An 18,973-nucleotide genomic window follows, 5' to 3' on the forward strand; every position below is an offset into this window, starting at 1 on the left:
GCAACAGCAGGCTATTGTTCATAATATTCAGCAGATGGCACCAGAATTGGCATTAAAGGGACAGTTCACCCCTCTAAATCAAGAATAGATATTTTTTCTTGGATCTGTAGTGCTATTTATCAATCTAGATTAGGTGTGTTTTTAGTTCATGGGCCACATACAGCCAAATTTGATCTCAAGTGGGCCAGACCAGTAAAATCATCGCAGTGCATAATAACCTATATAACAATACTAGGGCTTTAATTAGAGAAGTTTATTTTTATTATCAGTTTATCTGTCAAATGTCTTGTTTTGTCCACAGTTTACGGTCATAGAGGACTACAGAAACCAGAAAATACTCACATGTGAGAAGCTGAAAACATTTTGGCCTTAAGAAATAACTCAAAATGATTAATCAATTGTCAAAATTGTTAGCAGTTAATTTAATAACTGACAGCTAATCCATTAATTGGATAAATGTTGCAGCTATGAATAACACTTCTGAATTTTCCCCTTTTTTCTGTGTAAAGAAGTAAAACATTCTGAAAACATTCAGTTGAAAAACAGAGGATGAACAACCTGAGATAAGTGTAATCTCAGCAGTATAAATCAGGACTAGCTGTGCATTTTATTAAAAAAATTGCAATTAACAGCTTCTCTGTAATTTTCACACTTTGCAAAGTCATCCTTTGGCCCGACTTCACCGTTTGGCAGGCCAGATCAAGCCCATGGGCTGCATGTTTGATACCCCTGATCCAGATAGTTTTGGTGTGAGTTGTCAAGTTTTGGAGGTATCGGCCATAGAAATATCTGTCTTCTCTCCAGTATTTCTCTTTCCAGAAATCATGACACGGTTACTAAATGAATCCACAGACCTTGTTGTGAGCAATTTCATGTAGGAGTTACTTTAGTTCTATGCTAGAATCTCCTGGAACTACTTTCTTTCCACTAGAAAGAAAGTAGTTCTGGTTCCCACATGAAACAGCTCACAAGGCCAGTGGATTATTTTGAGCAACTGGGTCTTGATTTCTGGAAAGAGACCCTGGTGTTGAGTTTTTCAAATGTAATTTTTTTGAGCTTTGAACACCATAGGCCGAGTGCAATTTAGTCCCGTTATAGTAGAGAGATGGCAGATATCTCAACTCACATCAGAACAATCTAGATGGATGAATAGCACAACAATCCAGGGGCAAACCTGTATTTTTCATTCTGGGTTAAACCTTCCCTTTGAAGTCTGAGCTAAATCATAAACTTAGAGCTCTAATGGGTAATTAGTTGGCTACCAAGCTAAACAAAGCACAAATTAACATGGATATTAAAGAAAAGTCCCAAACTGGGGGTTCTGTTTGTAATGTACATAATGTTCTTGTTTTCTTCCTCAATAAAGAAATGAACATTTTTTTCTCCTGCTGAAGCCTTTACATGGTCAGTTACACAGTAACATCCCCATTAGTGAATTCTAGAGATCCATTGTCAAGCATATTCAAAGCAAACCATTGCCCATTCATCTGGTCCCATTACGGTGGCATGCAGTCCCATAGCTCATGGCAGATACACTGGCAGAACCCGTAGACCATGATCATGACGAGGCTGGCAGGAACCAGGCTCACCAGCAGCACCCCGAGCGTCGTCCTCTGCATGATGAGCAGGTACACCCCCATGGGCAGCGAGCTGAAATACAGCAGCCCCAGCACCCACACCAGCGCCCGGGCCGACGTCTGGCACAGGAGCGCCGCACAGTTCCACACCGTCCACCTCTGCGTGATGGACGCCATGGAGTCCAGACTGGACGAGCGGTAGCCCCGGTTTGATAATCCACGTGGCTGGCGGTGGAGGTGGAGGTCTTGGCTGGACGAAGGCACCGGCGGAGGCTCCATGATGGTAATGACCACAAAATTAGGGGACCCCCGGATGGAGGAGTAGGTGGTGGAGGAAGAAGAGGCAGAGGAGGATGAAGAAGAAGCGGATGTCACAGGTGGGTTGCTCCCCATCAGCGAGCTCAGGCGCCTGGGGCTGAGGAGCAGCTCTGTGGTGGCATCTTGGTTGAAGTGGAGGTTCCTCTGATTTCTGTTTTGGAGGGCCAGTGCCGCCACCAGGTTGCAGTCATCTGGCAGGCTGTTCACCGCCTCCCCCGGCAGTCTGGTGACGTAGCGGCAGAACGGGCACACCACGGCGTTGGGAGGTGACTCACCCAGGTCAAGGATCTTAGCGAGGCATTTGGCGCACAGACGGTGGCAGCACTCGAGCACCTTTGGCCTGCGACTCCCGAGGTTGTATGCGCAGTAGCAGATCTTACACTCCAGCTCCTCTGAACTCAGGATGTCCACATGGCCACCACTACCACCACCACCTCTGCCGCCATCCTCAGGGCTCTGCAGCTCAATCATCATCCTTCACTCCAAGCTCTATCCTGCTTCAAGATCAACAGAAAAATCCAAGCACAAGCACAGGTCCAGGCTCAGCACTGAGGGCCGCGGGAAATTTCCCATAGATGGAGACAGTGACAACGGTCCACTCCACTGAAGGTCTGGGGTTCATTGTGGCTGTCCAACGGGCTCCTGCACTGTGTGCGTGTGTGTATGTGTGTGTGAGAGAGAGAGATTTGGAAGTCGATGTGGGAAGTCCCTGGTGAGTTCTGGCCTCTGGAGTTTGCCTGCCTCTGAGCAGTTGGGGTAACGGTGCTTCGTTTGGGGCAAAAAAGCCTTTCATGGCCCTGACTGAAAAAACAGAGAGAGAAAGTGAGAGAGACTGAGAGAAAGACACAGAGAGAGAAAGAGGGAGGGGGGGCTGAGAGAGGGGTGAGAGGGGTGAGAGAGGGGAGAGATAACTGTTAACACAGCATTAGAAGAGAACAAACAGAGGCGAAGGGACAACAAAGCAAAGCCTGTACAAACCAGAGCTGGAATTTTCGAGCCTGATCTTTTGTTGCTCAGTGAAATTCAGTCCAATTAGTGGCTCTCTCTCTCTCTCTACACACACACACGCACACACACGCACACACACGCACACACACGCACACACACACACACACACACACACACACACACACACAGAAACACAACCTCTAACATGTACACTGTAAAAATGAAAATGTTGAGAAAACTCAAAATTTAAAGGCAAACTACTTCAAAACTTTTGTGAGTTGAGACCAATGCAAAATGTTAGAGGGACAGTTGGATAGTGGATAGCTTTGGCATGAGTTGCAGAGTTGTCGCCAATAGAGATGTCTGCCTTCTCTCAACAACCAGGAATCATGTCACGGTTACTCAGACCTTGTTGTGAGCAGTTTCATGTAGGAACTACACATTTTCTGTGATAGTATCTATTGGAACTATTTTCTTTCTAAGTAGTTCCAGTGAAGCTAATCACAACAAGGTCCCATGTAGTCCTATTATATTGGAGACAAACTCAACTCACACCAAAACTCTCTAGATGGATGAAAAACAATACTGGTAAGCGGAAAAACATCTATTTTTGATTTTGGGGCAAACTGGCCAAGTTTTAGTCAAGTGCTAACATGCATTGGTCAAAACTAAAGTCACATTGTCAAAACTCTGTACAGTTAGTGAAACAGAAGTCTACGTGGACCAAACTGTGAATCATTTTTCATGCACAATAAAACAATGAATGAGTGTGTCTGCAGGTTAATGTTTAAGTGTGTGTGCGTGTGTGTCTGTGTGTAAATATGCAAAGTTGTGTACATTGCTAGTGCAAGTGCTAGTAATAAATTTGCGTGTTTGTGTGTGTGCGTGAGCTTAACTGTGTGAATGCAAGCTACAAAACATGAATAAATAGGGGTGTGTGTATGTGTGTGTTTGTTCTCTACACAGTGTGCAAATTTTTCCTCATAAAACAAATATTCCTGCAGCTAAATGCATTTTATGATCCCTGTTCTCTTGTACATTTTTCAGGACTTCTTGCACAATTCTCATTTTTTTACAATCAAAAGTTGACCACAGACTCCTCTTGACAAATCACATAATCGCAGTCTAATTTTCAATATAATTATAATATATAATATAATATAATATAATTCAATTATATCTTTTAATAAAACCTAAATATTTCAAATATTTATAAAGGAACATTGGCCGGGCCTTTAAGGAAAAGCACAAAAGGATTTCTTGTACTTCCAAGAATAAGTTCCATATAGGCTAGATGTTGTGTAGGTCCCCCTCGTTCCTAACGCAGCTCAGAACTATCCAGACATGGACTCTGACCTCTGAGTTTTGTCCTGTTGTATCTGGCACCGTGATGTCAAGATGACTGTAAGTTGCAAGGTGGGGTCTTCACGGCACATTCAAGGGATGCTTGATCAGATTGAAATGTGGGGACTTTGGAGTCCAAGTCATCTTCTTCCATTGCTCCATGTTTCAGTTCGACCATTTACGTTCCATTTATAGGTGCTATCAGCAGTGGACAGGGGTCAGCATGGGCACTCTGACGGGTCTGCCTCTTTCTGTCATAGCCGGCATACACCCTTCTCTCCCCATGTGCATCAGTGAGCCATGGACACCCATGACCCTGTTGCGGCTTGACTAGTTGTCCTTCCTTGGACCACTTTTGGAAGGTACTAAGCACTGCATACCAGGACCACTGCAGAAGACATGGAGATGCGCTGACCCAGTCGACTAGCCATCCTAATTTGGCCCTTGTCAAAGTCGCTCAGATCCTTACTCTTGCCCATTTGTCCTGCTTCGAACACATAAACTTAACAAACTGATTGTTCACTTGCAATCTAATATATACTACACTTCAGCATGTATCATTGTCACGAGATGATCAGTGTTAGTCACTTCACCTGTCAGTCTTTTAAACTCCATCACAGACTACAAACTCTGAGGAGCAGCTCTACCACAAACTACATCCCTCATTGGATGTTCGAATACCTGAAGAAACCTGCATCCCACGCCGTTCCAATGTCGTTTTTGGGGGCTACATCTGACATCTGTTTCTGTAACTTTCTGTTTCCTTCTTTTCAGTCTTTGCACAACTATTTCTTCGCTTTTCCTGTGAACAACATTATGCAGAACTATGAATGTCTGAGACAGTTTTAAAAGGTGCACTGTTATCTTCATATAATCCCTCCATGGCAGTTAGCTTTTCACTCTGCCTTCCAGTGTGGCCATGAGGGGCTACTGTGAACACATTTGCATTCTGACATAATCAGACAACTTATCATATGAACTAGTTCTGTTTGAGCATGTCCCAACATGTATTATTGTTGAGGATAATGTTTCGGTCATGGTTACAGCTAGTTTAATATCTTCTGGACTGGTCCTAACTAATTTGGGGGTGAAAGTTAACTCTTAACCTTAGAAATGGAAGCCTGGCTCAGATTGAAGGAGTGGCCCCGGCAGTGGAAAGTGGAGCAGGTCATTGTTGGAGATCATGGTTTGGCACTGAGCTTTCATCTTGACTTGGGTCCAGAACAGTGCAGGCGGCAGCGTAAAATGGGTCATCGTCTCTTTGTAGTTCATAATTTGTTCTTTACCCGTTTCTCCCCTGGATGGGTTCATTCTGACTCTGACATGTGTGGCAAGCGGCCCAGTCTGCTGTCTGTCACACACAGCACCTCCCACACACAGGCTCCATTCATCTTGTTAGTATCTTGTTTGCCAATTCATTGTTTACTCAATAAAATGTCAACAATAATTTAAAATAAAATAAAAAAGGCAGTTGTGTGTACTGTACAGAATGATATTAGGTTTCTAATGGTCAACTTTGTGGTAACAGGCTCCAGAAAATACTGCAAGAAAGAAAGAAAGAAAGAAAGAAAGAAAGAAAGAAAGAAAGAAAGACAGAAAGAAAGACAGAAAGAAAGCTAGTTGAGGTGGTTCAGGCAGAGAATGAAGTAATTCAATCTAACATGTTTCCTTGATCTCTGATAACATATTGTGTTTATTTTATGATTCATTACAGTAAATATATCACAGATTTCTCCTTTAATACTGCAATAAATAATTTATGACCACTCTGGCTCTGGTTTGGCCTCCACAAAGTCCTGAGAAAAATTCCTATCAGCTATTTGAATGCTGAGGGTGTCACTTTCTTCACCAGCTGTTTAGCAACACTTTCATAGTAAACAGTCATTTGATTCCATTTTGATATCAGAAATCTTCACTTTAACACTAGTCATTTCGTTGTAATATTATAACGTATTATTAAAATGACGTCACACTCCAATACACACACACACACACGCACACACACGCACACACACACACACACACACACACACACACACACACAAACCTGACGTCAATGACCTGAACCACAACAAAACAAGCAGCTTCAAGTCGCAAAGAGCTTGGTGAATAACAGGAAGTATGGCGATTTTGCCTTTCACAATAAAAGTGATTAAATAAAAACAGACGTTCACTGAAACTAAATTCAATACAATTTCAGCAGTTAGAGTACTATTGCTCTTTAGGTGTTTAATTTACTAGCTGTGTGTCAGCTGGACATGATGTAATGGGACAGTCTAACTTTCATATGAAACTAAATCTTGACAAAAATTCTGACATTGCTAAGGATTTATGACCCAAATGATGAAAGTGAGCTGCACGTGGAGTCACATTTACTAAATATAATGTCTTAGTTGTCATCTTACAAAGTTGGTAAAATTTCACCTAATTTCATTCCCCAGTAATAATAAAAAACACAGTTGTTTTTGTTTGTTTGTTTGTTTCTAATAAATCAAGCACAACATACATTAAAGAATTAATATCAACATTTCTTTCAGGTGATAACCCTGAAAAGGCAAAAACATCCAGTATTTCACAAGGAAAAGAGACATATAAGAAAAATTAACATATGTAGAATATGTTTTTTTTTTGTTTTGTTTTTTTTTAAAAAAAAACTCCCTCCTTTATATTAATCATAATCATTAGTTAATTGATTACTTATCATTAATCACCTGTTATCCTTTAGATTTATCTCATGACCCTGACCTCCAGGTTGTGAACCAGTGCTATAGGGTTATACAGCTAGTTGTCATTCCAACTTTTGAGAATGATGTTGTAAAATGTTTGTTATTAGTCATCATACTATTGATTTTTCTTCACAAAGCTGGGAAATTTGTCCTTACAAAGTTGGAAAATGTTTTTCTACAAAATTTCCAGATGGTGAGGTTATTTAATCCTCTAAAAATACCAAACTGGATTTTTTTGGTTGTAAATAAATAAAAACAAACTTCAGACAAAAAAAAAATGTTTGAACATAGATCTAAGCTAAGTGTGAGTATCATCAGTCAAACATTTTTCTGTTTGGAGGAAGAAGACTTGCTACAACCGTCCCCAGTTACAACTGCTCCCAGGCTACCCCACTTGAGTAAGCAGATAACTTTTTCTTTCCGACTGTAGTCACGACTCTTGCCCCAAGCTTTTACTTTGAAAAGCCAGCACCGGAAGTGCAGTAATAACCGTGTGGTGAACTTGACGCTGAGCTCTGCTGGAGGAGCAGAGCGGAGAGACCCGGTCGTTTTCCAATGCTGGGGAGCCGGGAGACAGGAACCGCGGGCGGCGGGGAGGCGGCGGCCGGGCCATCGGGGCCGCAGGGCCGGGCACACCGCGGAGAAGAGACGGCGGCCGGCCGCGCAGGGTGTCGTCTCGCCGGCCTGGTCAACTGGAAGCAGAGACCGTGCAGGACTTCAGCCCTGTTTGCTGCAGCCAACACGGTGTTCTGGTAGGCATCATGACGCAGGGATATCACACACACTCCCATCCTGATTACACTGAGCTCCTGGTAATTACAGGGAAATAATTATGACTTTGGATTGACTCCGTACATCAGTAAAATATATGATTCATATTTATATGGATTGAATTAAGTTAAGCCATTAAATATTTTTTCTTTAAATCATTTCCCCCCTTAAGAATTAACAGTCTATTTTACTTAATAATTTTTTTAAGAGCAAACAATGACTTCCAGTTTCCAGTTACTTTTAAAGCCACCACTACTGAGCACAATTGCTATTCTTTATAGCATTTATATTTTTTATGGTGTCATTATTCAAAATTAACAGCTTTTTAAAGACTTTACTCTATTTATTATGTTTAGAATTATTATGAGTAGACTTCCTATATAAATAGTATCCATGTATAGTAAGGCAGAAGGCAGGATTTCAGTAGCCCAAAGTCTATGGAGGACCACAAATGTAATTGAAATAGTATTAAAGCATTTCGTAAACTGTACTTTAAAAATAGACGTTAATAATATTTCTTTTTTAAAATTGATCAATGGAAAATGAATAAATAGACTAAATTACAGAGTAGTTAATCATTTGATATTTTAATTGAAGAATATTAATACAAATTTACAAAAAAATACCAATCATCAGTAAATAGTTACAAAAAATAAATAAATAAAAATAAAAACAAGAAAAACAACATAAAACAGTCAGTAAGCACATCATTTAAAATGCATTAATGAATTCATAAATTAATAATAGAACTTGAAAATCTAACTGGGTTTTTACAATTCAATAAAGCATACAGATTTTAAGCAGGCATTTAAAAGAGAAATTTTCTTTAACATATGCATTTCCTTTTCCCATTGTCTTTACCTGTTAGATACTTTATTTGCTCACTGGACCACAGATACCAATGTTTTTTTCCCCAGGAGGGAAAAGTCATGACCCGCCCTAATCTGCCTCTGATTTATGAGTGCTAATTGCCTTTGTTGGCTGGGTTGGTTAGGTTTAGACATTGGTCGATTGGTTGGGATTAGGGTAAGAATATCCAATCAGGGGCAGAGTAGGGCAGGTCATGACTTTGTCCTCCTGGGAAAAAATGGTATTTGTAGCCTAATAAATTATTATTATTATCTGCTATTAACAGCTTCACTCCAAAAACCTCAGTTAGTCTTTAACGTCTGCAGAACAACACTCACTGATACGGTTTATGCTGAAATGGAGCGATGGCTCGGATCTTTGTTTTGTTTCTCTTAAGGTTTGTGGCCTTCAGCCCTCTGCGAGCTTACAGCCTCCTGGCTGTCCTGCTGGCTCTGCTGGTTGTCACGGTAACCGCCAGAGACATCGCTCAGTCCAGATCCACAGGTAACATGAAAACACTTTCTTATAGTGTTTATCTGGGTCAGGACATTGTAACTATGTTATCATTTTCTGTCATAAAATACAAATCTACTCCAAAATAACAGATATCAGTAATATCATATGTATGTAAATTCTGAATTTACCTGGTAAAGGGAACTCTAAATTAGAGCTGAATTGGTCCTTTAAGTAATTTTTCAAGCAAAAACGTTTCTTAATTAGTTGATTATTTCTTCTTTTCTTTATTTTATGTGGCAATAAACTAAATATCTTGGAAAGTTTTGGAAAGTTGGTCAAACAAAACAATGAATCACTTTGGTATTTAGACATTTTACACAATTTTCTTACATTTTGGAGACCAAATGATTAATTGATTAATTAAGAAGGCAGATTAATAATGATAATGAAAATATAACTTCTTGCAACTTTCAAATTTAAATACTTATTTTTACATGTTTAATTTTAGTTCCTACATATCAATACACATTAAGATACAAAAAATATAACATTAGTTACTTGTATTTGCAATTTATCACCAGCCTGCTCTCATTCCCAGGTCATCAAATACCCATGTTTCATCACACCCCTCTGTGTTTCATACAAACACACAAGGTACTCTTTATTAGATGCACCAGGCTTTCAGGTAACTTCAATCTAAAAGTAGTATGAAGTGGAGAAAAATAAAGAGTGAGAAAGTTTACGTATGGAGGACGTGGCGTGCATGAATGAGTTACGCATTTAATTGATAAGACAGCTGAAGTGAGGACTCATAGCCTCGGTAAATGGGACGCACGCTCTACCAACTGAGCCACCAGGTCGGCCTTTTTCATACTCCTTTTAACCCAAACCACGATCTTTTCCCAGGTAGTTTTGGTGCCTGAACCTAATCAAATTGTGACCATATAGGCAGGTGTTAACGAGTCTGGCAGTGTCTCATACAGGCACTAAAGGGCATCTTGTGCATCAGTTTGAAACACAGAGGGGTGTGACAAAGCAGCGTCGGTATTCGGCGTCTGCGTCAAGTTACAACAGGTCTACCTTGTTTGGTCGGGTTCACACCTAAAGGTCTGGTTCCTGAATCAAACCAATACGTGATGATAGTATTGCTGTGTCTCAATTTGGATACTTCCATTAATACACAGTCACAGAGTGCACTTTGCACACTATGTGCTGAAAAATCTCAAATATGAAATTTGCATTTTTTCCCATCTTAACGTGATACTAAAATGAATAATTTTGTGTGGACAGCACTCTAAATTATGTTACTGAAAACATTTAAAGTGAGAAATAGGCAGTGAATTAACAAAATATTGGACCATATTTGATCAACACTGTCTACTTTGACAGTTTGATCTGAGGTTAGTGAACCCTGTGACTTGAGAGTGACTTGTCAATCAGACGGTAGCCACGCCCTGAAGTATACCCTGTTTTATGGTCTGTTTTACTGTAAATGGGACCATGAACTAAATGAACATCATGCTGTATAGAAGAAGACTTGAACTAGCTATTGTAACCATAAACTCATCAGGAGGGACGTCATACAATCACACTTATTTTTGCGCCGCCAGTAGAGTCGCCCTCTGCTGGCTATTAGAAAGAATGCAGGTTTAAGACACTTGGCATTGCCTTTAGTTTTCAGACTTGGAACCTCATCCACTTACTCTACTGTCTATGGCTGAAATTGTGACGGGCACTTTTCACTGTTTTCTGATGTTATACAAACCATAAATTCATTAATTGAGAAAGTATTCGGCAGATTGATTGTTATTGATCTCTAAATCCTTGTTCGGACAGGCAGCCAAAATACATTTTTTGGCATACCCAGATTGATTTTTGAAAGTCTGGCCAGCAAAAAAAAAATAAATTTGGAGGTGGTTTTGAAATGCGATTTCCACTAGGGCTGCAACTTGATTAATTGATTAGTCGAGCGAAAGAAAATTAGTTGTCACATATTTTATTTAAGCGATTTATTGTTTCATTGTTCAATTTTCTAGCAAAAACTTTAAATCTTTGCCACTCCCAGCATCTTAAATGTAGGACTTTTATGCTTTTCTTTGTCATTTATGACAAATGAAGCATATTTGGGTTTTGGACTGTTGGTTGGACAAAAGAAGCACTTTGAAGATGCGACTTTGGGCTCTGGGAAATTGTGAGCATTTTTGCATTTTTAGACTAAATAATGAATGTTGGATCATGTTGGATTTTAAAGGGTTTTTTGCATAACTTGCAAAACAGCACACAGCTACGGCGTCAAATCCAGAGTTTGTCTGGCGTATTGGAGGAGCTCTGCACTGCGTGATTGTTTTTTAAGGCTAGAGGATGGATCTCAATTCCATACTGGAAAGCTGCCCTAACCAGTGTACGTAGTTACCAACACCTACTGTGTGTCGTTACTTCAGCAGCCCATGCAGATAGATTGGTGATGTCTGATCCCTTAGAAGTAACAGTGTGGACAGTCGGTCTCAAAGATCTGAATGGAGAAGCAAATGTGGTTTGAACAAAGCCATGACTGAATAACACCGGCAGGGTCCAGCTCAGATTGTCAGATGATTTCACCCTGGTGGTGACTCATTAGCCTGATGAGTCAGGACGAGTCTGAGATGAGGATGAGACAGATGGTTTCTGATCAGCCCGACCATTACTCACTATTGCATTCATATTTAAACACATGTCATTTTCATGTCAGTGATGTTGTTATGAGAGAAATGAAAATTAAATGCATTTCATCTATTATTTTCTGTTACCCAGAAAAATGAGAGAGCTTTTTACTTTCATTTCTTACTCACTTATCCAGAAAGAGACCTATGGCTCCATATATGGAGTCTTAATATTGACTGATTGTAAAGCTACAGAGCCAGAAAATAAGTCTTAAGGAACATCAGGTAAAGGGAAAGTCCACTTTAACACTTAACATACTGGCTGCTGTCTTTATGTTCCATTTCCACTTTTGTTGTATTTTTCTTCTTTCTGTGGACTGTATGAATGTATTCAGGTGAAATACACTGATGAAAATCTACTCATGAAAATGATATTCCATCTCTGCCTTATCCTGCCAATATGTCCCCCTAAGTGTTACACACTGGACCTTTAAGTTGAAGAGCAGGAAATGGTTCTGTGATCTTAAACATCTAAAGTTTTTGTGTCACTACCTCTTGTAGGGCTGTAGCAAAAGTCTTGTTTATATTCATCTGTCCTCGTATTTTATGATGTCATGACACCAAAATAAAAAAAAATAAAAAATTTGAATAAAGTGATTAATTGGATTGACCCACCTTTCCTTAATGAATATAACTTGACAATTTGTCCCCAAGAATGTAATTTATGGTGCTGTTAAATTGCCGCTTTCTGGCAGCATCTCATACAGATGCTTAGCGATACTTTGTGCAACAGTATGAGATACTGAGGGGACATGACAAAGAAACACCAGGATGTGACATTAAGTGCTGTAGGTTCTGGTTGTCCACAGGAAGAAGGAAAAAAAACAACAAATAAATGGAACAAGAACATAAAAAGTAACACCAGTATATTAAATTGCATTCATAATGGTCTTTGAAAGGTCTGATAAAGTCTTAAATTGAACTTGTTGAACCCTGCAGAAACCCTGTGTGTGTCTCCAGTAGTTACAACAAACCTAAGCAGCAGAATATGTGTCAGAGATCTCAAACATTAATGGTAGGTTTTTGTGTCTGTCTTAAAAGTTACAGAGCAAGACCTTTTTCCACTGATATTAACCCACAATTCAGGACAAAATGATCTATGATAGAAGAGGCACAGAGAGCAACTTGTGTACTCACAGAGAGAAGATCAGATAGTGCAGTACAGTACAGTACATTTTGTATGTAGCTGAAATCTACAGCATCTCAGGACAAGATGCTTTTTCTCTGCTGCATTTTGTCCATGTTGTCCTTCAGACTGATAAAATATTTCTGCCATGTCTTACATAATGTCTTCCTGTCCACATTTATTTTTTTGCTTTTGGTCTGGCGCTTGTCTTTTTTTAAGGGTTTGGGCCTCTTATTTCCAATAAAGGGAAATCTTAATGCTGCAATATGATATGTTAGACAATAATGTTCTTCCAGCTTTGTGTCATCAAGTTTATATTTGTGTCAACAAAACATCTGTGAACAAATCTATAACCACAATATTTTTAAGCACTAAATTAAAATGTAATAAATAGTTCATAAGAAGGTAAAGTATAGATGTGAGCAGATAAACGAACATTTTACATGTCTATGAATGTACAGTATTTTTCAAAAAGCACATTTTATATTATTACAGCTGCCTTTTTCTATACTGTCATTCATTATCTGTTTTTATATCTGTCTTATTTTTTATCGGTCAATTTACTCTCACGATTATGGCTCATTATTTTGCAGACAGTGATGTGACCTACTCAGTGATGATGAATAATAGATTTCTTCTTTCTTTCCCACAGGAGCTCACTTATGGCGCAGCATGACTGCAAGGTAGGACACTGAAGTGCATCTGAATGTTTGTTGTGTGTGTGTTTGGCGTTGGGCAGGGATTATGTTCTAGAAACATATCTGAGAGGCAGATCTGCTCTCGAGGCAGGAGAGACGTCATAACTGGCCAAAAATTATGTTCGATTATTTATTCTTTAAAAAAAACCCACAGTTTTGAAGCATCCATACAGGATGATTTTAGGATGACAACGTTGTAAATGTGATGACAGGCATTCAAAGATTTATTCAAAAAACTCAAGCTCAGAGTATAAAAAAATGATATTTACTACAGTCCTACTCGGCTGAGTCACCAGTACAAAAGATGGACAACTGAAAACATGAGTAGGGCTGAATGTTTTTGAAGAAATATCTAATTGTAATTATTTTCATTGGTATTGCAATTTTGATTTGTGATATTAGAGGAAAGGGTCATTTTTACATCATTCTTATTTTCATTGGAAAACACAAAAACAATTATGGTGTGTTATTTCTTTCAGATACCTGTACTAAACAGAGAAGTTTTCTAAAGTCTAGAGAAGGATGTGTTATGATTTTGCCTTTATCAAATATCCTGCGATAGCAGTGCACCATATTGTGATTTTGCTACAAATGTATTAATTGTTCAGCCCTAAACATGAGAAAACACTTTATGTGATAGTGTTACAGTCTTTGTCATACATGGCCTTTAAAGCAACTAGCAAACTAAACTAACTCAATATTTTGAGAAGGTTGGACTTAATTTTAAGATAAAGTCATTATGCTGAGATACTAACTCATTATTTTGAGAAAACTTCACATTATAATGACTAAAAGGATCTGATTTTTTCATGACATTTGCAGAAATGGGCTTCTAAAGAGAGAGAGAGTGCATGGACATGCATGCATGGAAATACAGACATTTCGTAGATAGCCCTGTGGTGTTCCAGCAGTTCATACGGTGCGGGTGGAGCATCGACGCCTCTGTGGGTGCAGGGAATATGATTTGTTTGAGGGGCATGAGGCCCAACTAAACAGGCACAGTCACTGTGAAATTCCTGCCCTGATAAGCCACGTCTGATTTAAGCTTGTCTATTAAGCAAGTCTGTTAAATGTGCTGCTAACTCACTGCAGTTTGAATCAGTTCACTTTCACATTCTGGGTCAACTCAGGACATATTCAGCAGCCATGCGGGCAGAAGGGTTTGTTCCCTATTTCAGCAAAAAAGCATTCAGAATTGGCTGCAGCTCTGCGTGTTTAACACCTGCTAAGTCCTCTGGATATTGTAGTATATTAAAGCGATTTGCATCTAAAACTCAGAAAAAAAATAATTTCTCAGAAACACAGCAAATGCAGGTTTACAGTGAAGAAAAACCAGCAGGCACATCTGATTAACTTGTTAATATGAAAAATGAGATTATTTTTGCATTCAGATCAACTCTGGTTTATGTGAAATGGTTCTAAAATTATGACTCTGATCTGCCACTTACAGGCAACTTTTAAAGATTTCTTTCTCTTAAATTTTTATCATGTTTTTGCTGAAATTCCCTTCATTGCATGCACACATGTGTATGCAATGAAAAGTGAATGCACAGGTGTGTTGAGTAGACATCCTTTCTATGAGTGCACTCATCCTATTTCTGCACTGGTCTGTTGAGAAGCTGCTGAGCCGCGCAGCTGATTGGTCACACATGACTGTCTAATCTAATCCTCTCTGAGACTGAGACTGAACCATGTGACGGCTCAAACACTGAAACGTACAGCTTCAATCACAAATCACAAACTCACCTTGTGATACAAAAGTGTTTACATGAAGGATTAGTGAAGTAACTAAGATGTAAAAAAAAACTGTTATTTGATTTTGACAAATCAACTGGATAATTGCAAGATTTGATTACTCAGTTGGAGTTAACAGGTGAGAGCAGTTTGTCATTGCCAAACAAGTGATGTGGAAGTGACCTTGTACTCAACTTTTGGGCCAGATCTGGCCCTCAGTAGAGTGCTAAATGGTCCTCTGACCATTCTGTAGTTCATAATGAAAAACCCATTCACTCATTTTTTTCCGAGGAAGGAGAGACAGATATGCCAGACAGGATAAATTAGACTGTTAGTAAAAGAGAAAGCTGATTTTTGTGTGAAGGCCTGAAATGGTTTTAGCATGAAGTTCTGAAAAAATCTGTCTGAATATTTTCTTGTCCCTTTAGTATATTTAGCATCTACAAATGTTAAACAAAAAAAAAAGCATATTTTAGAAGTACAGCCCATGTCTTAGTGAATTTCTTTGTCTGGATGTGAAGGATGTGTTTGTTATTCTTTCAGAATCTTTACATTTTAACTTTTACCACTTGGTGGAGCTTCGGCACATACAGTTTGTTCATTCAGTTTGTTCAGGTGACAATATTTAAGAGTTTATAGATACAAGGCCAGAAGAACTGGGTTGAAAGATCCATATTATATTGTGTCAACATCTCTTGTTTGGAAAATGTATACATAAATATATTATTATTGTTATTATTGTTGTTTTTGTTGTTGTTGTTTTTAACCTGTTATCAATAGTAGTAGTATTGTTGTTATTATTATTATCAGAGCAGATACACATAAATCCGTGTCGCTGATTTCTGACCCAATGCCTCCACCTCCCACACCAACTTCTTCTAGTTTATGAGGTGGAGGTGGTGGTGGGGGGGTCACATTGGTAGCCTGGTACACACTCCTGCCCTCATTTTGAAAGTGACTCTGTGTGTGTGTGTGTGTGTGTGTGTGTGTGTGTGTGTGTGTGTGTGTGTGTGTGTGTGTGTGTATGTGTGTGTGTGTGTGTGTGTGTTACTCGATGCCAGATCTGACGGCTTGGGGGGATTCAGTGGAGGTGAGAGGGATTTGTGGGCGCCAGGCTGGATGCAACACATCTGAGTTATATAACTGATAGTCCGGTGAGTCCAGGTCAGGGACTGTTTGGATATAAAGACATGCAGACCTTACAAGCTGGGTTTCCATCTCGGAATATTAGGGGTTCTCAAAGTGTGGCCCGCAGTCCAGTAGTGGCCCCCCGAAACATTTTGTGTGGCTTAAAATGCATGTATTTTATTTTGATCATCCCATTTCAGTACTGTCACTTTCATGTAATGTACTCAGTTTCTGTGTCAAACTGTGGCCCCCTAAAGGCCTTCGCACACTGCTGCGTGGTAACTCACCTCAAGTCATTTCAATGGAGAGAATAACCAGGCAATAACCACATGGCATTAGCCAATCAAATAGAAGCAGGCAGGCATCATGGAAATAGCAGGCATTGTGGGTCAGAAAGAAGTGATCATGGCGGAGCTGATAATGCCAGAAGAAAAGCCCGGCGTGACACAACGTTTCCACCAAGCTATGATGACTGGTTAATTGTCCAAATATATAGAGACTGTGAGTGATGTGAGCGTCACAGGAATTATGTTATGTCATCACTGCAAGTGCTGTACTTTGGTGGACAACTCAGCAGTTTACAGGTCCGATATGTAGCAGTTGCGTGTGCAAACATGAGTACTGTGGTCCAATTAGTGAGTTGGAGCCATAGACTGTATATTAAAGAGGTTAGTATACAGTCTGTGGTCGAGTTGCTTCCCCCCCGCCTCCTACTCCCCAGGCTTGAGGAAGCTCTGCAGGCTGCAGGAGTGCAAGACGATTACAACATTGTAAATTGGATTTATCACAGTAAATATATTACTTTAATGTGGACGTTAAAGCCAGCAGAGAAAAACATTGTATGGTTGAGGAGACCTCGGTGACAGATAAAGTGATCTGAAACTGAACATTATGACCTTTGTAAAGGCAGAGGGCAGAACAGCTGTATTGGGCTGCATTAGATTGTACCTAAGGTCCCTGGTCAGATTCAAGTCAGGGAAATTGTGCCACTAGGCCACTGTGAAGCCCTGTAACGCAAAGTATCCTCCGTTCATCCAGTTGATGTTTTACTTGTACTGAGGAAACAGTTAAAGTCATTAGAGGTTCCTTCTGTTCAACTTCATACCTCTAAATATCTCTCTGTACCCCTCGGCCTTCCTCTGTCTCTGTCTCTGTCTCTGTCTCTGTCTCTGTGACATTTGGGTAGCAGGGTGGGATTGTGCTGTTGTCACCTGCTGTTGTCTGTCAGAGGTGTCTTATGGGTAATTGTACATCAGGCTCAGAGCGAGTCTTGGGCAGAGGCTTGTGAGAGATTAGCTGCTGACCCAAAATGCGAGCTGACAGCTGGAACGTTTGAACCAACAACATCCCTCCCTGTTCTGGCTGCGTGTGTGTAAATCACAGCACATATATATCTGTAAATATCCAGTTAAGTTTCTGGTAATACATATACAAAGAAAACAAAAAGCATAACAAAGACTACCACATTCTCAGGTTCTTCTGTATTCCTTAAAATAACACATTTGAAATAACAAATTTCAAGTAAACAAGTTTTTTTCCTCATCTCCCAAATTTTCTCCAAGAAGCTGATTAATCTAAAAGTTTCATGTGAAGAGCCAACTCAATCTTTGTGCATCATCCATATTTACAAAATAAATATCTGTTTTTATCTAGTTCCCATAAAAAGAGCAATAGAAAATGAAATGGAGTTAATTTTCTGTAACAGACATAGAGCATAGAACAAATCTGTTTTTCTTCTTCCAGACTGACAAATCATCCAATTTCAACATTAAGTGGAAAAAGACCACATCTCAGCTTGACAAAAAGGGATCTTTGCTTTTTGGTAAATAACGTACAAAATAATTCTTAGTATCACATTCATATTCAGACTTCAGATTTAAGATTATTTTATTATTCCAAGTCAGAAAAATTACTTTTAAAAAAACCAGCACAAATAAATGCAACATGTACTAACAACCAAAGTACAGACAGGTAAGAAAAACAGAAATAGGTCCTGGACATATTATATACACACTATAGTAAAATGAAAAATTACATATTTTCCCAGAGGGAAGGAAAAGTTAGAAATTAGATATTGTCTTTGTTTTGCCTGTGTCTCCTCAACATAAATGAGGTCAATTTAAGACCAATATGTGACTTGGACTATTTTAACATACTTCTTAAATTTGGCTCCTGAGAAATAGCCTTCGTCTCGTCTCTGCCCAAGACTCGTTTGAGCTCGGTTGAAGATTTTCAATTGTTTTTTTTTTTGTGTGTGTCTCAATGCACTGATCTTAAATTTGTCTTAAATAATTAAATAATCAGCTCTTGCGATACAAGTGAGATCACAAAGAAAACTTTGTTGTCTTAAACGAGAACTTAAATTTGTCTTGGTTGTCAAATTAAAGTCTTGTTGCTCTATACGAACGCCTGCTTTTAGGAGAAACTAAGAGACTTCTGAGTCAGGGACTTCAATAAGCTCAAAATAAGAATTTAATCTTTTTCTCATAAGACAAAAGATGATTGTTTTCCTCTGGGTTCTCATCCTGAGTGTGCACAGTTTTAGTTTAGTCCAGATATCATCAGTCAGCTGGTTCAGAACACAGCAGAGAGGCTTCTT

The 18,973-nt window shown here is 39.3% G+C and overlaps 2 protein-coding genes across 2 annotated transcripts in view; one reads left to right on the forward strand and one right to left on the reverse strand.

Annotated features, from left to right (window-relative positions):
• Positions 1-1,124: 1,124 nt before the first annotated feature.
• rnf182 (ring finger protein 182) lies at positions 1,125-2,517 on the reverse strand. Its single transcript, XM_084732471.1, has one exon. The coding sequence runs from the start codon at positions 2,367-2,369 to the stop codon at positions 1,497-1,499; it is 873 nt and encodes a 290-aa protein (XP_084588597.1). The 5' UTR covers positions 2,370-2,517; the 3' UTR covers positions 1,125-1,496.
• A 4,927-nt stretch (positions 2,518-7,444) lies between these two features.
• retreg1 (reticulophagy regulator 1) overlaps positions 7,445-18,973 on the forward strand; it is a 29,824-nt gene continuing 18,295 nt past the window's right edge. Inside the window, exons 1-3 of the mRNA XM_084733135.1 lie at positions 7,445-7,665; positions 8,931-9,037; positions 13,467-13,497. Of these exons, the coding sequence (XP_084589261.1) occupies positions 7,469-7,665; positions 8,931-9,037; positions 13,467-13,497 (335 nt within the window). The 5' untranslated portion in view covers positions 7,445-7,468. The remainder of the gene's footprint in view (positions 7,666-8,930; positions 9,038-13,466; positions 13,498-18,973) is intronic.

This window comes from Lutjanus erythropterus, chromosome 12 (genome assembly GCF_056507025.1).
Source record: "Lutjanus erythropterus isolate fLutEry1 chromosome 12, fLutEry1.hap2, whole genome shotgun sequence".
Classification (NCBI taxonomy): Eukaryota; Metazoa; Chordata; class Actinopteri; order Lutjaniformes; family Lutjanidae; genus Lutjanus; species Lutjanus erythropterus.